This window comes from Microtus oregoni, unplaced genomic scaffold (assembly GCF_018167655.1).
Source record: "Microtus oregoni isolate MIOR12 unplaced genomic scaffold, Mior012 000027F_ref0000203, whole genome shotgun sequence".
Lineage (NCBI taxonomy): Eukaryota > Metazoa > Chordata > Mammalia > Rodentia > Cricetidae > Microtus > Microtus oregoni.
This window is the reverse complement of record NW_024543086.1, coordinates 21,783,903-21,806,168: the sequence shown is the minus strand read 5'-3', so window position 1 is coordinate 21,806,168 and position 22,266 is coordinate 21,783,903. Positions and strand designations below refer to the sequence as shown.

Below are 22,266 nucleotides of genomic sequence, written 5' to 3'. Positions count from 1 at the left end.
CAGGATTGCCATGAACGCACTAAACTGGAAGGCATAATATATATCCAAAGACTGGTGCAGACCCTGTGCATGTTGCCGCAGTCTTTATGAGTTCATATGTGCATTGATACTGTTTATTTAGAGGTCCTTGTTTCTGTGGTATCCTCCATCCCTTCTGGATCTTACACTCCCCCCCCCCCCCCCCCCAATCTTACACTCTTTATGTCACCTCTTTGACAGAGTTCTCTGAGCCCTGGGGGGAGGTATTTGATGGAGATAATCCCTTTTAGGGCATATTGCCTGCCTTCGGGTCTCTGTTGTTCACACTTGGTGGGCTGAAGCTTCACTGATGACTGAGCTAGGCACTGATCTTAGTATAGCACAATGGCCTTAGGAATCTTTTCATTGCTATATTCTTTTAGTAGAACAGTAGTATTTGTTTTTTACCCTAGGTCTCTGGGCTGTCTAGTCTCAGGTTCTTGGTCACCCAAGTAGTGTCAGATATGGGTTTTATCTTGTGGAGTGAACCTTAAGTCAAATCAGGTATTGGTTGGTGGCTCCCACAAGTTTAATGCCACCATTGCACTAGTGTACCCTTCAGTCAGTACACCATTGTAGAGCAGAGGGTTATAGCTGGGTTGGTGTTTACATTTCTCCTTTGGTAGCATGTAGAGTACCTTCCTGTGCCAAAGACACTAGCATATAGGAGTGAAGGCTCTGTTTAGGCACCAGCTCAACTTCTCCATGTTTAGTGAGTCATCTAAGTGTTGTTTTTAGCAATAGAACCTTGTTGTCAGTCTGTAGAGAACATCCTATAGTCTTGGCCTGGGGTTGTTTGGGGGTTCCCGTGGGACTCTTTTGGCCAATAACTCATTTAGATATATAACCCATTCCTGGTACTGGAAGCTTCATTTGGTAACAGATGTCCAGTTGGGGTTCTCTCTCCTCTATTATTTCATTCAGATCATGTGTGTGTGTGTGTGTGTGTGTGTGTGTGTGTGTGTATGTATATATGTATATGGAAGCCTCTATTGTGTTAGGTTTTCATACTACCCCTCAGATGGTTTTTAATTTTAGTTTTCTCCCTCATCTCCTTCCCTCCTCTTTTTCACTTGATTCTCCCTTTCCAGCTCTCCTTCCCCCATTCATTCATAACCATCTATTCTATTTAATTTCCCTAGGAAGATATATTTGTCCCCTCTAGTCTCTTACTCTACCTAACCTCTGTAGTTGGATTGGAGCTTAGCTATCATTAACTTAATGGTTAATATCCACATATACGTGAATACCTATCATATTTGTCTTTCTGGGCTTGGCTTACTTAGGATGCATTTTTCCTAGTTGCATTCATTTACCTGCAAATTTCATGATTTCATTTTTTTTTTTTTTACATCTCAAACAGATTTATTTTTAAAGGAATGGCCTAAGGGAGGGAAAAAAAGGGGGGAGGGTACAGAAGTATGGCATAGAAAATAAATACAAATGTAAGCTGTTTTACTAATTATTTTATAACCACAAACTCATACAGAGGATGATGCTCCGCACAAAACACAACAGATTCAAACGAGGTGTTCCCTTAGCAAAGCTAAAGAGTCAGTCTCTGGTATTTGGAATTTAGGATGCAGTCCTTGTTTTTGGATGGATCACTGGGTATTTGGCACAGTCCATGCTTTTAACCAGATTTGAACAGAAGAATGGCCACCTGACCCAGGTAGAAGTAGATGAAGTGTTTGGTTTCATGTGTCACATAACTACCGAAGTTCCGCCCCACAATGCAGTGCCAGGTGGGGTTGTACTTCTTGTCAAATTCCTTCTTGATATGGGCCGCAATATCCTTTTCTATGTTGTACTTCTCCAAAGCCTGAGTAGCGCACTCCACCGAGTCCTGTTGCATCTCTTCCGACATGTCTGCATTTTTGATCACCGCCTTCCGGTCGCACATGGTTGCCGTGGAGCAGGGGCCAGCAGGCTGCTGCGAGCTCCCGAGGAAGGTGCTGGCGCCGCTCAGGCAGCAAAGAAGAGCCGGTCGCTACCGAAGCCGCGGCGCATCTCTCATGATTTCATTTTTAAATGCTGTGTCATAGTCCATTGTGTAAATGTGCCACATTTTCTTTACCCATTCATCTGTTACTGGCCATCTGGGTTGTTTCTAGTTTCTGGCTACTAGGAATAGAGTAGTAGTGAACATGGTTGAGTAAATGTCTGCGTGGTAGGATGGAGCGTACTTTGCATATGTGCCCAAGAGTGGTATAGCTGGATCTTGAAGTATATAATTTCCCATCTTCCTGAGGAACCACCACACTGATTTCCATAGTGGCTGTACAAGTTTGTTGTCCTACCAGCCCCTTACATCCACATCCTTGACAGTATGAGCTGTCATTTATTTTATTGATCTTAGCTATTCTGACGGGTATAAGATGAAATCTCAGAATAGTTTTGATTTACATTTCCCTGATGACTAAAGATGTTGAACATTTCTTTAAGTGTTTCTCAGCCATTTGAGTCTCCTCTTAGGAGAATTTTCTGCTTAGATCTGTACCCCCTTTTTAATTGGGTTATTTGTTTTGTAATACATAGTTTTTTGAGTTCTTTATATATTTTGAGTATTACTTTTTTATATGTTTGGATATACATCAATTGGATCCATAGTTGGTATAAATCTTTTCCCATTCTGTAGGCTGCTACTTTGGCTGGCTGGCAGTGTCCTTTGTCATGCAGAAGCTTTTCAGTGTCAAAGGTTCCATTTATTAATTGTTGATCTTGGAGCTAATGATGTTCTGTTCAAAAAGTCTTTTCCTTTGCCAATGACTTCAAGGCTAATTCCCCACTTTGTAGTCTATCAATTTCAGTGTATCTCGTTTTATGTTGAGACCTTTGAGCTATTTGAAGTTGTTTTATGCAGGGTGATAAGTATGGATCTATTTGGATTTCTTCTACATTCAGCCATCCAGTTTGACCAGCACCATTTGATAAAGATAGTGCCTTTTTTCCCCAGTGTATATTTCTGGCTTCTTTTTGTTTTTGTTTTTGTTTTGTTTTGAATAAAAGGCAGGTGTCCATTGGTATGTGGATTTATGTTTGAGCCCTCAATTCAGTTCCAGTGATCAACATGTCTGTTTTTCTATCAGTAAGTACCATGCTGAGTTAGTTTGGGGTGTGTGTGTGTTTGAGAGACATGGTTTTTCTGTGTAACAGCCCTGACTGTCCTGGAAAACTCTTTGTAGACCAAACTGACCCTAAACTCACAGAGATTGCTTATCTCTGCCTCCCAAGCGCTGGGTTTAAAGGTGTTTGCTGCCACCACCACCCAGCCATGCTGTTTTGTTTTTGTTTGTTTGTTTGGTTTTTTTTTTTTTTTTTTTTTTTGGTTTTTCGAGACAGGGTTTCTCTGTGGCTTCTGTAATACAATTTGAGGTCGGGGATAGTCCTTACCCATCTTAAGCTTGCTTCTTGGAACATGGCCATCAGATCTGCTGTGTCCTGTTCACAGCTCTTGCGTTAGCTGGGAAAGGGATCTTGCTTTCCTAGTAATCTCAAGTTCACTTTGCTGAAATGTAAACCACTGTACTTTTGCATATTCTTTTTCTCTTGGGTAGTCCGCTTAGTGTCCTTCTTGCATGGGAGCTCTTAGACTTGAGCTTGAACTTTCTTGAAAGGTTCTGACCCAGGGCACTTCACACATGCACACAGATGCACATGTGCAGAAGGGGCCCTTTTAAAAGTTTCTAGGTAATATAAGAGGGACTCTTGTCTTTGAAAAACTGTTGAGATGTTTTCTGGTTCCCTTAGGTATCAAGACTATTTTTGAATTCTGTGTCTAAAAGTTGAATTCTTATTAAAACTTAATATTAAGAAATACTTGAATATTATCTCTAGTGACATTTCCCCCCGTGTTTTGTTTCTATTAATCAAAAAGAATATTTAGTTGAAGCTTTGCTAAGAATAGTAAAACCTAGCAATGAAAATCTTCTTCCAAATCTTAAGTGTCCCATCTGCTACTGTTTGGGAATCTCTTAATATGCCAGTCTTTACCTGTGTGTTGTTGTGTATGACAGGTATTTCTTGGAGCTGCACTTGAATTCAGTCTGTAGAACAGAGAATGATTTGCTTAATAGGGTTATATAATTCTCTTGTAATATAAATTATTTTTTTAATTAGAAAGCTTCCCCTCTTCCCAGTAGTTTTACGTTTTTCTTATGAGAACATTACCACCTATACATGTTTACTTATTTGATTACCTTGTGTGTGTTTGTGTGTGTCGGGGGGTGCATGTGTGCTATGGCACTTGTGTGGAGGTCAGAGGACACTGGAAGTTTTTTCTTCCCATGGTCCCATGGATTGAACCTGGGTTATCATATCATTTGTCAGCCTCCCCTTGTGTGTTTTAGCTTTATAGTTAGCACAGCTAATGAAATAGCAGAAAATTTAATTGTTCTTCATGATAACCAATGGAGAAGGCAGGGGTAACATTTAAATACGATAGATTTTGGTATTTGATTTTGAATTGAATGATGACACTCAGGAACTATAGAAATCTGTCTATAAGTAGGGTTTGCTTTGATAGTTATGGACTATGAAAGCTTGAGTGACCCAATTCTTTTGGATTAAAATACTTTGAGTATTTGCCACCTGATTAAAAGTAGAACCTTCTAAGCATGACTCAGAGTTGAAGGAAATGTCAGAATTTTTTATATTGGGAACCAGCCATGTGTGCACAGGAGAGAACCCTGGTTTTGTCTCAGTGGACATGAAGTCCAGTTTCCAGCTCAGCAGCTCTGTGACTGGGGCCATAGGCTTCACACGTTGGAGTCTTGGGGACAGAGGGGGGCGGTCAGAAATCTCTAAAAGGGAGTTTCCCCTTACAATAGTCTACTTTTGCTCAGTTTGATTAGCTTTTCATATATTAGGCTATTATGGAGCTTGGCATATAGCCAGTTGAGGCAGCTATTGTTTAAATAATTGAGAAACTAGCAAACATTACTTACCCCTAGGGCCAGTGAGGATTGGGTGATTGATGCACGGATGAGGCTCTGACCTAGACCTAAACCCATAGAAACTTCTCATTAGGACAGTGTGGGAAGTTGCTGTCTTTTCCTGTTTTACTTCCAGTACCATGGCCTAGGACAGTTTCAGCTCCAGTCACAGAAAGAATGAATTGAGAGCTAAGTACAGAAATCTTTTTTTTATTTTTATTTTTTTGGTTTTTTGAGACAGGGTTTCTCTGTGGTTTTGGAGCCTATCCTGGAACTAGCTCTTGTAGACCAGGCTGGTCTCGAACTCACAGAGATCCGCCTGCCTCTGCCTCCCGAGTGCTGGGATTAAAGGCATGTGCCACCACCAACCGGCTAAGATACAGAAATCTTACTAAACAAACAATTCTGTGACTCACTTTACTTGATCTGTGTTTGTTCTTTAGGAACAGTTGGGAAATGGAACTCTAAGTGTAGCTGGTCTCTAGTTGCAGTTTTAGAGCAAAGGCTTGTAATGGGTTAGGGTTTATAAAGTTAAAGGAAAAATGAGTACAGAGAAGTTGTAAAAGTTGTCTTTTATAGAAAGCATTAGCTGTACCGGGTGGTGGTGGCGCATGCCTCTTTTTAATCCCAGCACTCAGGAGACAGAAGCAGGCAGATCTCTGTGAGTTTGTGTCCAGCCTGGTCTATAAGAGCTAGTTCTAGGACAAGCTCCAAAGCTACAGAGAAACCCAGTCTCGAAAAACAAAAACAAACCAACAAACAAAAAAAAGAAAGAAGGAAAGAAAAAAGCAAGCAAGCAGTGTCTGGAGAGAGAGTGGCTGTAGGCTTTTTGAGAAGAGTGCCAGTGAGCCCTCATTCCCCTTTACCTCACTTATGGCTCTGAAGAGAGCCAGTTCGGTAATAGAGTTCAGTTTCTTCTTCCTGCACACTCTGTGATGGGAAGGTCTTTCATTGGAGGTCATGATTTTTTCCATTCTCTTTGATATTTTAACTATGGTTATTTATGGTTTTTTTTCTAGTAAAAATTGTCACATGGTGGACAAAGCATTTTCCTCTTAATTTGTGACTGTCATTACAAATGAGTCCTGTGACCTGGTAAACAGCTAATACTGAAAATAAAACCAAAGGTATAAACTATGGGTAGGGTCTTGTACTCTGGGGATCAGATGTTGTTTGTAGAGCATGACTTACCCACAGTTGACCTTTTCATGAAGCTTCCTCAGGGACCATTCAGATAAGAGGAAGAGAAACCAGTCTTGTTAGGATGGCCTTCTCTGTCTGAAGTGTGAGGAAAAGGGTTTTTTCTCAACAGAGAGTTTGGACGATATTGGTGATCTGGAGGTCAGTACTGTTCAGTAGGAGTTAATAGTCCACACATTCCATCAAGTACTTGAAATATGACAAATCTAATGTAAGAACTATTCAATTTAATTAAATTATTTATTTTTGTTTGTTTGAGACATGGTTTTTAGTAGCCTAGCCTTTTCTCAAACTCACTGTGTGGGTGAGCTTTATCTTGAACTTCTGGTTCTTCTGCCTCCATCTATCAAGTCCTTGGGATTACAGGCATAGGCCACCATGCCTGGCTAAATTTTAAATTTTTGCAAAAAATTAAGTAGATGATCTCTTTTAACTAGTAGTCATTGTTTTGAACAGTGCAGCTCTAAGTTCATTTGCTTCTTACATTTGTCTAGAGTTTTCCTTAAGATATTTATGACAAAGTCCTTTTAAAGATGCAAGATACTTTGAGAAATACTCATGGCTTAGGTTGCTTTTCCAGAGTTATTACTTGGTAAGACTTCTGCTTTTCCTTTTAAGGATTAAAGAATAATATAGTTTTTGAAAAATTGACCACTTCCAGAGTAATTAAGGGAAGACGTATTGCAATTTGGTTTTTTTTGCAAGTTTACATATTTTAGATCAAAACTTGTATCTGTGGAGTAGGCTTCTTTTATCTTAGCTCCACTTTGGTGAGGGAAAGTACCTACCCCCTTGAAAGCAGTATAAGAATTGGGACTAGGGATCTCTAAAAAATTCACATGCTAGGTCTTGAGTATGCATCTACACACACACACACACACACACACATATACACATACACACATATACACACACATCATATACAACATGGCCCATACTCGTGCACTAATACTACAGTAATTTAAAAAATTGAATGGGTAATTAATTCGTTCTATGTTTGAAAAGAATACTTGATGAAAGCCCTTCTTCTGTTTCTGAAATCACTTTTCTTTCCCACAGCCAGTCAGTTTTGACTGGTTCTTCTCTCTCATTTTAGAGCTATACTGTGTACCCATAAGCATATGTGGGTTCTTTACACACTACCCCAAGTGGCTCCTTTGTACATGCTGATCTATTGTAAGTGCATTTTGGACTGATGGATATCTTAGAATAATAGGAAGTATTAATATTACACGAGTAGGGCTCATTCTGTCTTTTTTTTTTTTAAAGATTTTTTTAAAAAAATATTATGTGTGTAGGGGGATGTGCATGTGAGTGCCACTGCCCAGAGGCCAAAGGCTATGGATCCCATTGGAGCTGTAGTTAGAGGTTGCTGTTAGCTGCCTAACTTGGGTTAGCTAACTTCACTTGGGTCCTCTGCAAGAACAGTGCATGCTCTTAACTGTTTGAGCCATCTCTCAGCTCTCTTTCCCTTTTTAAGGCTTATTTTATTTTTATTTATATGTGTGTATGGGTGCCTGAGGAGACTAGAAAAGGGTGGTAGATTTCTTGGAGTTGGGCTGTGAGCTACTTGACATTGGTGAACTTGGGTCCTCTGTAAGAGCTATAAGTAAGTACTGCTGAACCATCTTTTCAGCCCCCTCCGTTCTGTTGTCTTAGTTTAATAATGAAGTTTTGGTGCCATGCTTAGATAAATACCAATAATTTTAGTCTTTGCATTCTTAAATAAGAAGAACTGAAGTTTTAAGAAAATTTTTACCATCTCAGATATTAGGCATGTTACTGATATTAAAATGCATGCCATTTAGCCAGCATGCTCACGTTCTGTTTATGGTTTTTGGTTCCTAGAAAACTTTTTAAAACCTTTGGCTTTTGTTGCCTGCTTTATTAGGTGATGGATTAACTGCAGCTTATTAGCCACCTGCACTAAACAGAGTAAAAATCAATTTCTTACTTGGTTATCCTGAGAATACATATATTGGGTATTTTAATTAATTTTGAGATGATGAAAGACTGAAAATGACTCAGAAGTCTCTTAGGAAAGGGTTAAATCATTGAGATTCTCTGGAATATAGTTGAGCTCCTTGTCCTTCCAGATGTGCTGGAGAGTACTGGTTACCGCAGAGAGGGGTGGTTAATGCAGAAGGCAGCAATGTTTGAAAGTCATTAAATAAAAAGACAAAGATGAAAATTAAGACTCTTTTTAGGGATAAAAGATATATGAACATGTGTACGGTTTAAGTAGTCTCTGAAATTGTTTTCAGAAAATTGAAATAGGGATTTCTGAGGTCTTTCTTTCATTTTATATTCTTATAAATGCTTTTTAAAATAAATCAAAACCAGAATTTGCTATGTACCTTAGTGGTAGAGCACTGGTCAAGCATGTGCAAGGTCCTGGGATTGGCCCTCAGCACTGTGAACAGAATAAATAAAAAAATAAAGCAAAAAATGAAAAGCTAGTTAAAAACATAAGTCCAGATCAAAACATCTTATTTTGTTACTTGATTGATTCATTGGCTTCATTCCAGTAGACTGAGCCCAGGCCTTGTGTATACCAGGTACTGTACCACTGAACTACATCTGTATTTCAAAACATTCACTTCCTTAAAACAAAACAAAATCTCCACACAGGTCAGTGAGATGGCTCAGTAAGTAGAGTTTCCTGCTGCTAAGCCTGCCAACCTGGGTTTGATCCTTAAGATCTACATGTAAGAAGGAGAGAAACTGAAATTGAATCAGTATTAGCTTAAAATATTTTGTTTTCACATGGGTTTAAAATGATGGAAAAGGGGGAAAAATTAAAGATGACTTTTTTTTTCTTTTTTCTAAAGAAACGTGACAATCTACTTGTAACATTTTGTATCTAAAGTACAGAACTATAAAAATTGCTCGTGTCCAGAAATCTGACATTATTAAAAAAGTCAGACATTGATTCTTTCCAATAATGCATCAATCAGAAAATACTAATGCAAAGGCTATACAAGATTGAGATTGTAGCAAAGCAAGTGACAACCAAACCTATTGGCAGAGCACAATCACATCTTATCTCTGCCCCACATCTAATAGATTCTCCTAACTACAAATACCAAAATATGCGTGTGTGGATTTTTTATTTTTACTAGTTATGTATTTTGTGAATACATGTATGTGTGTGTATATATGCATGTAGGTGCATGTGTGGTGATCTGAGGTCAACTTGCAGCAGTTGGTTCTCTCCTCCTAAAGTATATATGCTAGTGAAGTCTTAAAGTCTTAAAAATATAGCGCATATGTGCTCAGTGTAAACGTCTCAAAGTGGTCTATATTTATTTGTTAACATAGTCTAGTAATTAATAATATTTTTTCTTTTTAGTTTTTTAGATACAGCTTTATTATGTTGCTCAGGCTGTCTTTGAACTTTTGGCGCTTCAGCCTCTAATTCCGAGATATTATGGGCATTAGCTAACACACATGGCTCAATACTCGGGTGCTTCAGCTGATGATTCTCCATTTTTTTTGTGCCTCTTAATTTTTTTTTGGGGGGGGGGACTTTTTTGAGACACAAGCTGATCTGGAACTTGTAACAGTCCTCCTGCCTCAACCTCCCAGGTGCTGGAATTACAGTCTTAAGACACCATACCCAATAATAGTTTCTTATGTACCCGTTTGTTATTGCTGTTAATATTTAGTATTGGGAATTGATCCCAAGGCCTTTCATATACTAGGCAGTCTCTATACCACAGAGACATTCCCTGTGTTTAATGGTTTATTTTTAAACCTAATGTATTGATTTCCTGTTTTGGACACTTAATAGCCCATATATATTTCTAAATTTGTTTGATTTCCAGAATATGCGCTTTGTCCTTTTCTCCTGACTTGATGCTGCTACCTGCTTGTTATGTTGATATGTAACTGCAGAGTCTGACATGGCCTGGGTCTCATTACTTGCTTCTTGGTCCAGTTCTGGCTGAGTACCCACATTCCTTTTCTTCCAGGATTGTTCTTGATAGGATAATCCTCTTCCCCCAGCAATTGGTTGAGTTGTAGCATGGCCAGGCAGCTGGTCGCATCCTCCTGGGATCTGAATCTCTTTCAGCCATGCTGGCAGAAAACAATGAACCCCTTCTTCCTACCCTTGTCCCAGACAATCATGGTAACCAGTAGGAGTTTCTAGGTTATACATGATAGATCTGGGGCCCTGCTCTTGTGACAGCTGCCTCCTGTACCATCCTTATATTTATGAAGGTTTTTCTCTATTCTGCAGGGCTGAGGGAGGTAGTGAACACACTGATGAAACAAACTTAAGCCACTTTAGTAATCTGGGGATGGCATTTCCCTTTGACTATTAAGTGTACAGAATTAACATAGCTAATGACTGTGTTACTAGGACTCAGTGGTTTAGGACATGATAAAGAACACTCAGATAAGTTGGTCTTGGGTTAAGTTTTGATTTGTTTTGTGCAAGTTCTTGTTAAATAGCCCAGTCTGGTCTAGAACTGAAGATTCTCTTGCCTCCATCTCCTTAGAGTGCTGCATTGTGGGCTTGTGTTACTGTCATACCTTGCTTGTCTTGAATTCCTCAAGTAGAAGTTAAAAAGTGTTCAGTGAAACAAGCTTTCTGCTATCTAGTGTGTAGTGGTCATGAAGTGTGTCTGTGGAAACAATAAAATGCTCACATTTTAGTAGAATCGTATGAAATAGTTTATCTTTTTCAGATCAGATAATTCTTGAAAATAGTATGATTTTCTTTTCTCCTTTTATTTTTACTTATTTTGAAACAGGGTATTACTTTCTAACCCAGGCTATCCTGGGACTTTGTGTGTAACCCAGACTGGCCTTAGCCTTTTTGGTAAGCCTCAGCCTCCCAGCTGGGATTTTAGCTATTAATCACTGTACCTGACCTTAAAGTGCATTAAAAATATTTTTTTACATTATTTATCTGTTTATTGTGTATGTGTTTGTACCATGTGGGTTCTGGGGAGCAAATTCAGTTTGTAAGGCTTGGCAGCAAACACTTTTACCCATACCGGTCCAGTTAGGAAGAAATAGTTTCTATGTTGGGGCGTATGGGCCCTGACAAGGAGCCATTTGCCAACCCCCTTAAAGCACTTCTTTTATTTGTTTGTTTGTTTGTTTATTTATTTATTTTAACCGGGTTTTTCTGTAGCTTTGGTACCTGTCCTGGAACTAGCTCTTGTAGGCCAGGCTGGCCCCGAACTCACAGAGATCCGCCTGTCTCTGCCTCCCAAGTGCTGGGATTAAAGGCGTGTGCCACCATCACACAGCTAAAAGTACATTTTTAAAGTTAGATATTTCTCTTTGATCTACATGATACTTTCTAAGGTTCTGCAGTTTTATTCAGTGGGTTTCAGTAAATACCTTGCTTGGTTTCCTTTTGTTTACTTCAAATAGTGCAGTGTGTCTAATGTAAATATTTTAAGTGCTCACTAGGTAGGTTTTTGCCTCAGAATGCCTTTGGATGAATGCTCCTGTAACATGACTTATTCAAGACTGAGATAAACCTGGCCAGTTTATTCTGCAAAGAGGGGCAGATGACTTCTCCACTTTAGAGGAGGGCTGGGGGAAGAGATGATTTTTTTTTACACAGATCACCACTATTCAGAATAAAAAGCTGGGCACGGTGGTGCATGTCTTTATTTAATGCCAGTACTTGGGAGACAGAGAACATGAATATCTGTGACTTCTAGGCTAGCCTGATCTACATAGTGAATTCCAGGACAGATTCAGAATTCTATTGTGAGACCCTGTCTTAAAACAAACAAACAAACAAAAAACCCAAATAAACTAAAAAGCAAACAACCCCCCCAAAACAACAAGCCAAATAAGCCAGAATGAATTAAAATATTAGTATTCTGTAGTAATTATATGGTAGTGTGTCTGCATAAAAGAAGCCAGAAATACACAAGATTTTAGAGAGACTTGCTTTAATTATGTCCTAACAATCACTGGGGGAAAAGTTCAGTATCTTTTGGGAACTCGTGTAATTGCATGGATAAACGTACACTGGCGTAGTTGCTAATAAAACTGCTCTTTCTCCTCACTCTGTCATTGGAGAACTAGTCCATTATATATTTTTATAATTGCTACAGATTTCCAAGGCTAAGTAAGCCTTTATTTCTTCCAAAATGGGCTTAAGTCATTCATGCTGATGTTATCGAGGCTGAGCTATAGAGAACATAGTAGTACCTAGGTCCTACAATGTGGGTGTGACATTGTCTTAAGTTGAGCTGTCAGCTTTTGAGTGACTGTGACAATAATAATGTTTATTGAGCTCTTATTACATGCGAGACTTGATGTATACAGTTTATTGTTGAGTTCCCTCAGCTATGATCCTGTGGATAGCCTGCCTGTATACTCTCAGGTCAGAAAGAGCAATGGTAATGACAGTTGTGATTTGAACTTGGAGTCACTGGTGCTCTTTCATTATCTCAGACAGCCCTTTATCTTTGTGTATCATTACTAATATTTGGATAAATAGATTGAGAAAGTATAGGATGGGTCCCAGTTCATTTAAAAATAGTAGCCCAATGAAAGTGTCTACCCAGATGTCTTTAAATGTGTTCTTTTCAGCATGTCTTGCCTCTGGTTTTTTGACAAAAAATTTTTTAATTGGGCTAAATGTATTGGCATATACCTTTAATTATAGCACCTGGAAGGCAGAGGCAGGAATATCTCTATGATTTTGAGGCTAACTTGGTCTCCATAGTGAGTTCCAAACCAGCCAGGGTCACACAGTAAAACCATGTCTCAGACAAACAGAAATCCAACAAACAAGCGCTACTTTGAAAAATTGACAAAAATCACATATTTTATCATATATAACATGATATCTTGATATAGGTATATTTATGTGTACGTGTGTGTGTGTGTGTGTGTGTAGTGGATTGTATTACCTCACATTGTATCTAGGAATGACTTGGGAATTAAAATTTTCTTTTTCTTAGTTTTTCCAAGGTAGTTGAAAAGAAGGGTTCAGCTTTTAAAAGATTTGAGAGGAACATTTGGGTAGTCAGTTATAGTACAAATGAATACCAAAGGGAAACCTAAAGGAAGATGTTTTTCACAGAGAGTAAAGGTGCTAGAAAGTGGTGGGAGGCAAAATACTCCAGGGAAGGGTGCTTCACTCTTGGAAATGGGGGAAATATGAATATAACAAAATAATATCTTGGGCTGGAGAGGTGGCTCAACAGTTAGGAACTTATGCTGCTTTTGTAGAGGACCACAGTTTGATTCCCAGAACTCATATTGGTTGGATTACAACCACATGTAACTTAGCTCTTAGATCCAGTACCCTTTTATGGCATCCAGAAGCACACACACTTGTGTGTACATACCTCACATACACATAATTAAAAATTCAACCCAGCATTTGTTTCTCCCAGTACCGTTTCTTCCTCTATGGCTAGCCTTTGTGTCAGCCTCTGGATCTGGGCTTAGGAATGCTGAGGTGTAGCCAGAGAGTGAAGGATTCTAGGATGCCAGAATCTCCCCTGGAACCTAGAGGGGATGTCCCCAGCTAGGTCCTTAGGCAGCAGAGGAGAGGGCGCCTGAATTGGCCTTCTCCCATAGCCACACTGATGAATATCTTAGAACCTTCATCATCATAGAACCTTCATCCGGTGATGGATGGAGATAGAGGCAGAGACCCACATTGGAGCACCGGACTGAGCTCCCAAGGTCCAGATGAAGAGCAGAAGGAGGGAGAACATGAGCAAGGAAGTCAGGACTGTGAGGGGTGCGTCCACCCACTGAGACGAGTGACTGATCTAATGGGAGCTCAACAAGGCCAGCTGGACTGGGACTGAACGAGCTTGTGACCAGATTGGACTCTCTGAATGTGGCTGACAATGAGGGCTGACTGAGAAGCCAATGATAATGGCACTGGGTTTTGATTCTACTGCATCTACTGGCTTTTTTTGGGGAGCCTAGTCTGTTTGGATGCACACCTTCCTAGACCTGGATGGAGGGAGGAGGACCTTGGACTTCCCACAGGGGCAGAGCACCCTGACTTCTCTTAGGACTGGAGACGGGGAGGAGTGGGAGGGAAATAGGAGGTGGAAATTTTTAATAAATAAATAAAAAAAAGTGGAACGAGAAAGATTAGTCAAAAAAATGTAACATTCCAAGAGAATTTATTAGTTTTTGTTCTGTTTTTAAATTGTAGTAATAAATGTTAAGGTTATTGTTTTATATATTTGACTAGATAAGAAGTTGCTAAAATTGGCTTTGTATAATTGATGCACTTATGCTGTTTATTGAATAACTGATCCTGGCATTTTACGCTAAGGCACTAATTTGACAGTGATGAGCCGGACATATAGCTTCTCAGTGCTTTCACAGAGCTTGTACCCGCCGGAGTAACAAAGTGAAGTTGGTAGTATAACTTTTTGGTTTTTTCGAGACAGGGTTTCTCTGTGGTTTTGGAGCCTGTCCTGGAACTAGCTCTTGTAGACCAGGCTGGTCTTGAACTCACAGAGATCCGCCTGCCTCTGCCTCCCGAGTGCTGGGATTAAAGGCGCGCGCCACCACCGCCCGGCTTGGTAGTATAACTTTTACAACTTGTTTGATACATCTGTAGAGCACAAGAATTCATTTTTTTCTAGAATTCATTGTGGCCAGTAGAAAATGGTTTGTCAACATGCTTTATACAGATGCCAGTTCTGTCAGTACAGAGAATTGGAGCCTCTAAATGTAAAAGGTACTTTATTTTTGATTTTTAAAGTTTGTATTGTGTTTGTGTATGTGTGTGAAGGCCAGGTATCAGGAGCTCTGTTCTCCCTGTTTTCGAAGACAGGAACTTTCTTTAGGCTCACTGACTTTATTTAGGCTGGCTGGCCAGTGAGCCCCAGATGTCTGCCTGTGCTCCTCAGTGCTAGGATTACTAGTATCTAACACTATACATACCTTCCTTTAAAAACAAACAAACAAACAAAACTTGAGTGCTAGGATTTGAACTTTTATAATTATCTGGCAAGTACTTTGCTGACTGAGCCATCTCCTTAATTTTTATTTATTATTTAATTTTGTTTTTTTGAGTTTTACAATAGTGTTTCAACAGAGTTGGCTGGCTTTGAACTCTAAATCATCCTGTCTTCACCTCCCAGGTGCAGGAATTATGTATGCCCTGCTTGTCAAGAAAAGAGGGTATTTTAGAAAATGCAAAGAAGGTGTGTTTTGTGTGTGATTTGTTGACTGGTGCGTATGAAACCTATGTCAGATATTATTGGCTGCACACATTGATTTAGCCACTTACTTGCTTTTTGTTGTTTGTTTGGGGTTCTAAGAATTTAATCCAGGACCTTGAATATGCTAGGCAAGTGTTCTACAGTTGAGCCTTAAGATTCCCCCATTATATTAATTTTAAATTTTGGTAAATTGCCCAGGCTGGTCTTGAGTCTTTGATTCTGTCTCAGCCTCCTGAAAAACTTGGATTACAGTTGTATATTTCTACACCTGGGACTTTTTAAGGACAGTCTTGATGCGTTGATAACTCTCTGGACTGTGCTTTCCAAGTGGCTAAGACTACAGTCACAGGTCTTTGTGCTTGGTTAATCCTGGTGATTGACTGTGTAAAATGATCTGCTCCCCCTCCCCCCTTAGTGTCTGTATTAGTATTAGTAGTTCATTGTTAAATTTGAGATACTGATGTTTCTATCTTGGTGTCTTCCTTTCCTTCCTTCACTCCTTTTCTCCTCTCCTTCCCTCCTACTTTCTCCTCTCCTTTTCTCCCCACCCCCTTAATATTTCTCCTTTTCTCTCTAGCCAGATCTAGATTTTTGTTCTGGCTCTTTTGTTTTGGCTCTTCTGTGTAGAATCTTGCTCTATAGCCCAGGCTATTCTGGAGCTTGCAACCTTGCATCAGCCTCTCGAGTGCTGTAATTACAGATGTCTACCCATCTCTTCTGGCTCACAGCTCGTGTGGGGTACCATTTATCTTTGAGCACTCAGAAGTGATTGGTTGGTACCTGAGCAAGTTTTGCAAACTGTTGATTTGAGTTTCTCAGCTAACAGTGAAGCATCCTTTGTTATTTTACTTGGTCTTCTGTCTTAAGTCCTTACACTTTCTATTTCCACATTTTACCTCCTTGACTTCACGGTGGTTCAGTGAAAATGGGGAAACTCATTTTCTAGCATATCAGCTTATTTAAAGATACGGATTTCAGGTTGGTAGACAGGAAACCTCAGTATTGGGAAGAAACATTCTTGTCTCAAGCCAGGAACTGTGATTGGAGGTGTTGGTAGATGTGTGACCTTGACTTCTATTGCTAAAGGCAAAGGCCCTTGATGGGCCTGTCTGCAGCTTCAGCTTTGTATTCTCCCAGGGCTCTGGTGTTTGGCAGAGAAAAAGAGGCTGCATGGGCTTTGAAGCTGAGCTGACCCTGTGGAACTTAAGATGGGTTAGATTATTGTTACTCAACACACTGTTGGGGTTTTATGGTGCACAGAAAGCCCAGGTGTGCTATGTCATGGTGTTCTGGCTTGTTGTCTTCACTTGCTTTTGAATTTTTAAATTAGAGAATAGGAAAACGTGGTGGAAACAGGAGTGATGGGTTGTTTGCAGACCATCTGTCTTTTAAAAGAGCCACACCCTGAGCCTGGTGTGGTGTCTCTTGCCTTTAGACCCAGTATATGGGAGGCTAAGACAGGCACATCTCTGTGAGTTAAGATTATCCTGGTCTACACATCTACGTTGTGAGTTCCAGGTGAGCCAGGACTACACAGTGAGAAGCTGTCTTAAAAAAACAAAACAACAAAAACAAAACACAAACAAAACAAACAGACAGAAAAAGCAGCACCTAAGACATTTGGTTGCGCTGGTTTCATGTATTTGAACTGGTAGATGAGGATGTAACAGTTGAACAGTTGATCAACTCTAGCTGCACCCAAACAGCTGTTAAGTGTGCTTGAATGGATGAGAAAAGTGATCAAGAAAGACAAAAGATAACAAGCTAGTAAAAGCTGAAACCAAAGTAATTATCATGGAAAACACCCTCTTGACAATTATAAAAGTGCTTGTGCATTTGATAAGAAGTAGAATACTATGTAAATGAAAACTGGTCCGATTGTTGAGTGGTAGAGTGATGGGCAAATATCAAAGGTAAATGGTCAAGTATTTATTTGTTTACTTTTTAGACAGGGCTTTGCTGTGTACCCTGGCTGCCCTGGAACTTACAGAGATCCATCTGCCTCTGCCTCCTGAGTGTGGTGTATTAAAGTGTGTGTCACCATACCTCGTTGTCTTCAGGTTGTTATAGATTAACCCCTATCTGTGGCACAGAATGTCGTAGTCCAGCTTTTATCATCATATATAATTCTTCCACGTGGTTATCTCTACTTTGTGGGTATGAGTTTTAGTATGAAGAAGAGTAGTTTGCCTAAAGGACATATGGCCAGGTGTTAAGTGGGGAATCTGAATTCCTGGGTTCCCCCTTTCCATTGTCCTCATCAAGGAGGGGTCCTGATATGGCCCAGTGAATTTACCTAAACATTTCCTTAGCCCCATTCTTTGACTCTGCCTTCCTCTTCAGGGAAGCGTGCTTGAGATGCTTAAAAAAGTCCACAGGAAGATTCTTAGGTTGTATTTGCTGTTTCAGTGTCTGACATGGTCTCCTCGTTCTATCCCAGGCAGATAGGAAGGAAACTAGATTTTGGCATACTTGACTTACTGGTTTGGATAAAGTTTCCTGTTCTTGCTCAAGGATTGAGGAAAACTACACTGAAAACAAGAGACTTCACACGCCTTTAATCCCAGCACTGGGGCGGTTGACGGCGGGGGAGGAGGGGGGTGTTTGGGGGAGAAGGCAGGTGGATCTCTCCTGAGTAAGCTAACATGGACTACAGAGCTAGTTCCAGGACAGACTTCAAAGCTACACATAGAAACCCTGTATCGAAAAACCAAAAAGAAAAAACAAAGTTCTGACTAGTCAGGAGAAGCTTCTGGGTTGTCTGCCCTTCCAGAATCAGATTCCTTTCTTGAAATTTACAATCCAGTGACCCTGAAGAGGTAGCCATATTAAGGACCTTCTGCAAAACAATTGACTGGAGAGATAGATTAGCTCAATTAAGAATGGGTACTGCTTTTACAGAGGAGTTTGGTTCCAAACACCCATTTCAAGTAGCTTACCACTGCCTGTTACTCCAGTTCTTGTCTAGTCCTCTGGGCACTGCACCAATGTGCACCCTTCACTCCCTGCCACACACACACATAAGTAAAAATCACCCCCTCGTAAAGCACTAAAATATGTGTGTGTGTGAATGTGTATGAGAGAGAGAGAGAGAGAGAGAGAGAGAGAGAGAGAGAGAGAAGCCGGGAGGGAGGGATTGAGTGCATGTGTGTCAGCCAGGATCGGGGGTCAGGAAGCAGTCTGGAAGGCAGCACATAAAATATTGTCTATGGAAGAGAGAGTGCTTATTGTGAACTTAAAACCCCCTTTCCTGTAGTGGAGCTCAAACTCGGGTCTTGATACACATGGTGGATAAAGCATTCTATCACCGAACTGCTTTCCAGCAGGTATGATTCGTACCTGGCAACCTTAGTGAATTTCCAAGTTTCAGATAATTTTGTAGCTGAGAACTATGGGTGGACCCAGTAGGAAATAAGAGAATCCTCTGGGTGGTCTGCTCTTTAAGGATAAGATCCCTTTCTTCAAATTGACAAGCTAGTGATCCCTTAGGCACCCTATATGAAGGACCTGCCAATAAATAAATAAATAAATGGCGGTGTTGCTTACTGAAACCAGTGGCTAACGTAGATTAAGATGACAGGGATATCAGGGATTCTAAATTTTAAATTGGCTTTTCATAAGGGAAAGGAATGTGATAAAAGGCATTGGAATAGCCATGAAGTTTGAATAGGATTAGTATGTTAATGTAACTCTATTATACTTTCTGAATTGACAAGTGTACTGTGGTTATATATAAAAGGGTGTGATGATTTTATGTGATACACACCGAAGTCCTGAGAGAAAATGAATTTTTTTATTCACATGAGTACTGCAAAACCCATGTGTGTTTATTCTGCATGTTGTACCTCATTTAGTATAGTCATGTGGGAAGCTATAGCATTGTGTTAGAATTGACTTGCTAGACTAGTAGATTCAGAGAATGTTGGGGAGGTCAAAGAAGGACTTGGCAGTTCTTCAGGGATAACCTAAGGAAGTCTGTGTAGTACTGTTGAATATCTGAGTGGAGCTGGAGTGTGGTTTCCAGCCAAGAGAGAATACAGAAGGATTATACACACCACAGCTTTAACTTGTGTTAATGGCTAAAAAAAGTGTGTACCCAGTGGTTCCAGCTGAAACATCTGAATTAGAAGTTAAGGTTAATGGTTAAAAGTATATTTTCTCATAAAACAAGACACTTGAAGGTAGGAAGGTTCCAGGCTGGATAATTTAGCAGTTTAGACTTTACCAATTCAGTTGTTAAAAATACTTATTTAGTTTCTTAATTATATGTAGGTGTGCATGTGTGTGTGTGTGTGTGTGTGTGTGCGCGCGCGCGTGCGCGCGCATGCATGTGTGTGTGTGTGCTCCCGTGGAGGCCGAAGGATCTAGATCTCCTTGGAGCTAGAATTACAGACTCTTGTGAACTGTCTGACATGGATTCTGGTACCTAAATTAAGGGTCCTCTGGAAGACCAGTATATGGTCTTAACTACTGTGCTCCATCAATAAATTTCTGTGCTCCAGCTCCGTCAATTAAATTTCTACCAATTTAGATGCTGCCTTTCTTTTTTTTTCCTCCGGGTGCCCATCCAGTGTGGATGGGTGGTGGTGACTTTTTTCCTGGTTGCAAGATGCTTTCAATAGGCTCATGAAGAAATTTAGTGATGAAAAGAGAGACTTTTTCGAATAACCCTTGCTAACAGAATCTTTTGGCTAACAAGCTTTGGTGGGATTGTCTCCTGCACTAGAATGTGGCCCTGGTGCTTTTCTTTTATCTGGCCAGTTTTCTTCCTATGGCCAGGGAAGATGCTACCTTTACTCAGGATACTCCCAGCCAGCCACCTCAGAGCTACATGGGTTTGTCTACAGTGAAAGGTGATGGTGGTAGGAGAGGATTGGGCAACTAGAATGTATGGTCTGCTACCCTGGCTTAAAGTTCTTAAATTTCTAAAGGATAGCAGGTAGCAGTTTTTAAAAAAAGAAAACCTCCCATACTCAACATTACATTCACTACCTCAATAATTTTATTTTTGACTAGTTACATTCTAGCCATTGTTCTAATTTACATGTGTGCCATTTGTATATGTTTTTCCATTTCCATGCTTTTCCATAATGTATATATATTCTTACATTCCTTACTATAGAAATGTAATTACTATATATAGTAATTATATATAATGTAATTACTAATGATTACTATATCGTAATTACTTAAAACATTTTGTAATGTACAGCTGTTTATTAAGCTTTGTAATAGTAATTGTTAGTTTTTGAGACAGGATTTCTCTGTAACTCTACCTGTCCTGGAACTTGAGATCCACCTCCCAAAGTGCTGGGATTAAAGGTGTCTGCCACCACCTACCCGATTATAATAGCAAATTCTTGTTAAGTTTTTATTACCCACAGACCTCAGTGATTTCCATTCATTAATTCATCTAGTACCCAGAACACCCCTACAAGTGTAGGAGTCATTATTGCTCTGTCTTCTAGATAAGGAGAGTATGAAGTACAGAGTAAGACACCCAAAGTTGTACAGTTGGCATGGAGCGCTAGTGTAGAAGAGTTGGGATTCTGGTGCAGGGAATCTCATCTGTTGAATCTCATTAGGTTGAATTGCCTTTGCGTGCTATTTTTTGGGTTTCTTTTTCCCTTCCTGTTACAAATAACATTGTGGTGGACATAGTTTGCACACTCTTTCTTTGCACATTCATAGACAGACTGCTAATTGAAGAGCACACTGGAGGTTGGGAAATGAAGGAACAGAGGTGATGCACATAGGATTACGCTGCAAAGGAGGGTTACTTTGAAAGGAGCCAGGAAAAGGAAATTTCTTGTATTTTAGTTTGTTTACTGACCTGTTTACTGTTTTATCTTTTTTGGATGGTTGCCTTGTTTATATGTCTTGTTATAACAGGAGTCATTATGCTCCTCATTTTCTGTGTGATCATCCTTCTCATGTAGTGCAAGGATAGCTAAGTTTGACTGTTTTAGCCACTTTTTAATTTCTGTATTTTGTTTGTTTGTTTTGTTTTGTTTTGTTTTTCTGAGACAGGGTTTCTCTGTAGCTTTGGAGCCTGTCCTGGAACTAACTCTTGTAGACCAGGCTGGCCTTGAATTCACTAAGATCTGCCTGCCTCTGCCTCCCAAGTGCTGGGATTAAAGGTGTGCGCCACCACCGCCCGGCTCTATTTCTGTATTTTTATACGTGTATTTTCAACCCTTTGAGAAACCACAAATGACATTTTTAATGTTTTTTTTTTTTAAAAAATAGTTTAACTTTCAGATATGCAGTTGCTTAGGTTGAGTTTAATTTACCCTAAATTGATCTTTATAGAATTCATATCTAGTTACTTTTTTTGCGCATCCCTTATTTATTTATGAGGGAGGGTTTCTCTGTATAGCTCTGGCTGTCCTGGAACTCACTTTGTAGACTAGGCTGGCTTCAAACTCACAGAGATCCACCTGCGTTTACCTCCTGAGTGCTGGGATTAAAGGCATGTGCCACCACCGCCCAGCTTCAATTTACTTTTTAGTTTTTAATACATGACTTCATGTAGCTTAAAATGGCTTTGAACTCTATATATTTATAATTACCAAGATTGACTTTGAACCTCTCATTCTCCCATTCCCACTTGCCAAGTGCTGGGATTACCTGTATGTATCACCTCATCTGGCTTCATGCATTCTTAAAAGCATTTTAACATTTTAATTTAGAAAATTTTTAAAGGTTCGTTATTCTTCTTTAATTTGTATATCTGAGTTTTCCTTTGTACTGTACTGTTTAATTACTGTTTTGGGATTTGATTTTTAGAAAAGAACTGGCCCTTCCTCATAGTTGTTTGATGATCCCTTTTTCTGAATTTGAAAAAAAATCTTTTTTCTTTTTTAATCTCCCCAAATGATGTTTCAGATCGGTTTGATAAATACTCTTGATGCGCTAGTGGTCTGTGT

General features: G+C 39.7%; 2 protein-coding genes across 3 annotated transcripts in view; one reads left to right on the top strand and one right to left on the bottom strand.

The window, feature by feature from the left end:
• Positions 1–22,266, top strand: part of LOC121463856 (CREB binding protein) — a 147,488-nt gene that overhangs the window by 12,273 nt on the left and 112,949 nt on the right. The window lies entirely within an intron of this gene.
• On the bottom strand, positions 1,602–2,005 carry LOC121463858 (dynein light chain 1, cytoplasmic). The gene has a single exon (XM_041676380.1). The coding sequence runs from the start codon at positions 1,919–1,921 to the stop codon at positions 1,652–1,654; it is 270 nt and encodes an 89-aa protein (XP_041532314.1). The 5' UTR covers positions 1,922–2,005; the 3' UTR covers positions 1,602–1,651.

Coding starts and splice junctions, on each gene's coding strand:
- LOC121463858 (XM_041676380.1), bottom strand. CDS start 1,921: ATGTGCGACCGGAAGGCGGTGATCAAAAATGCAGACATGTCGGAAGAG.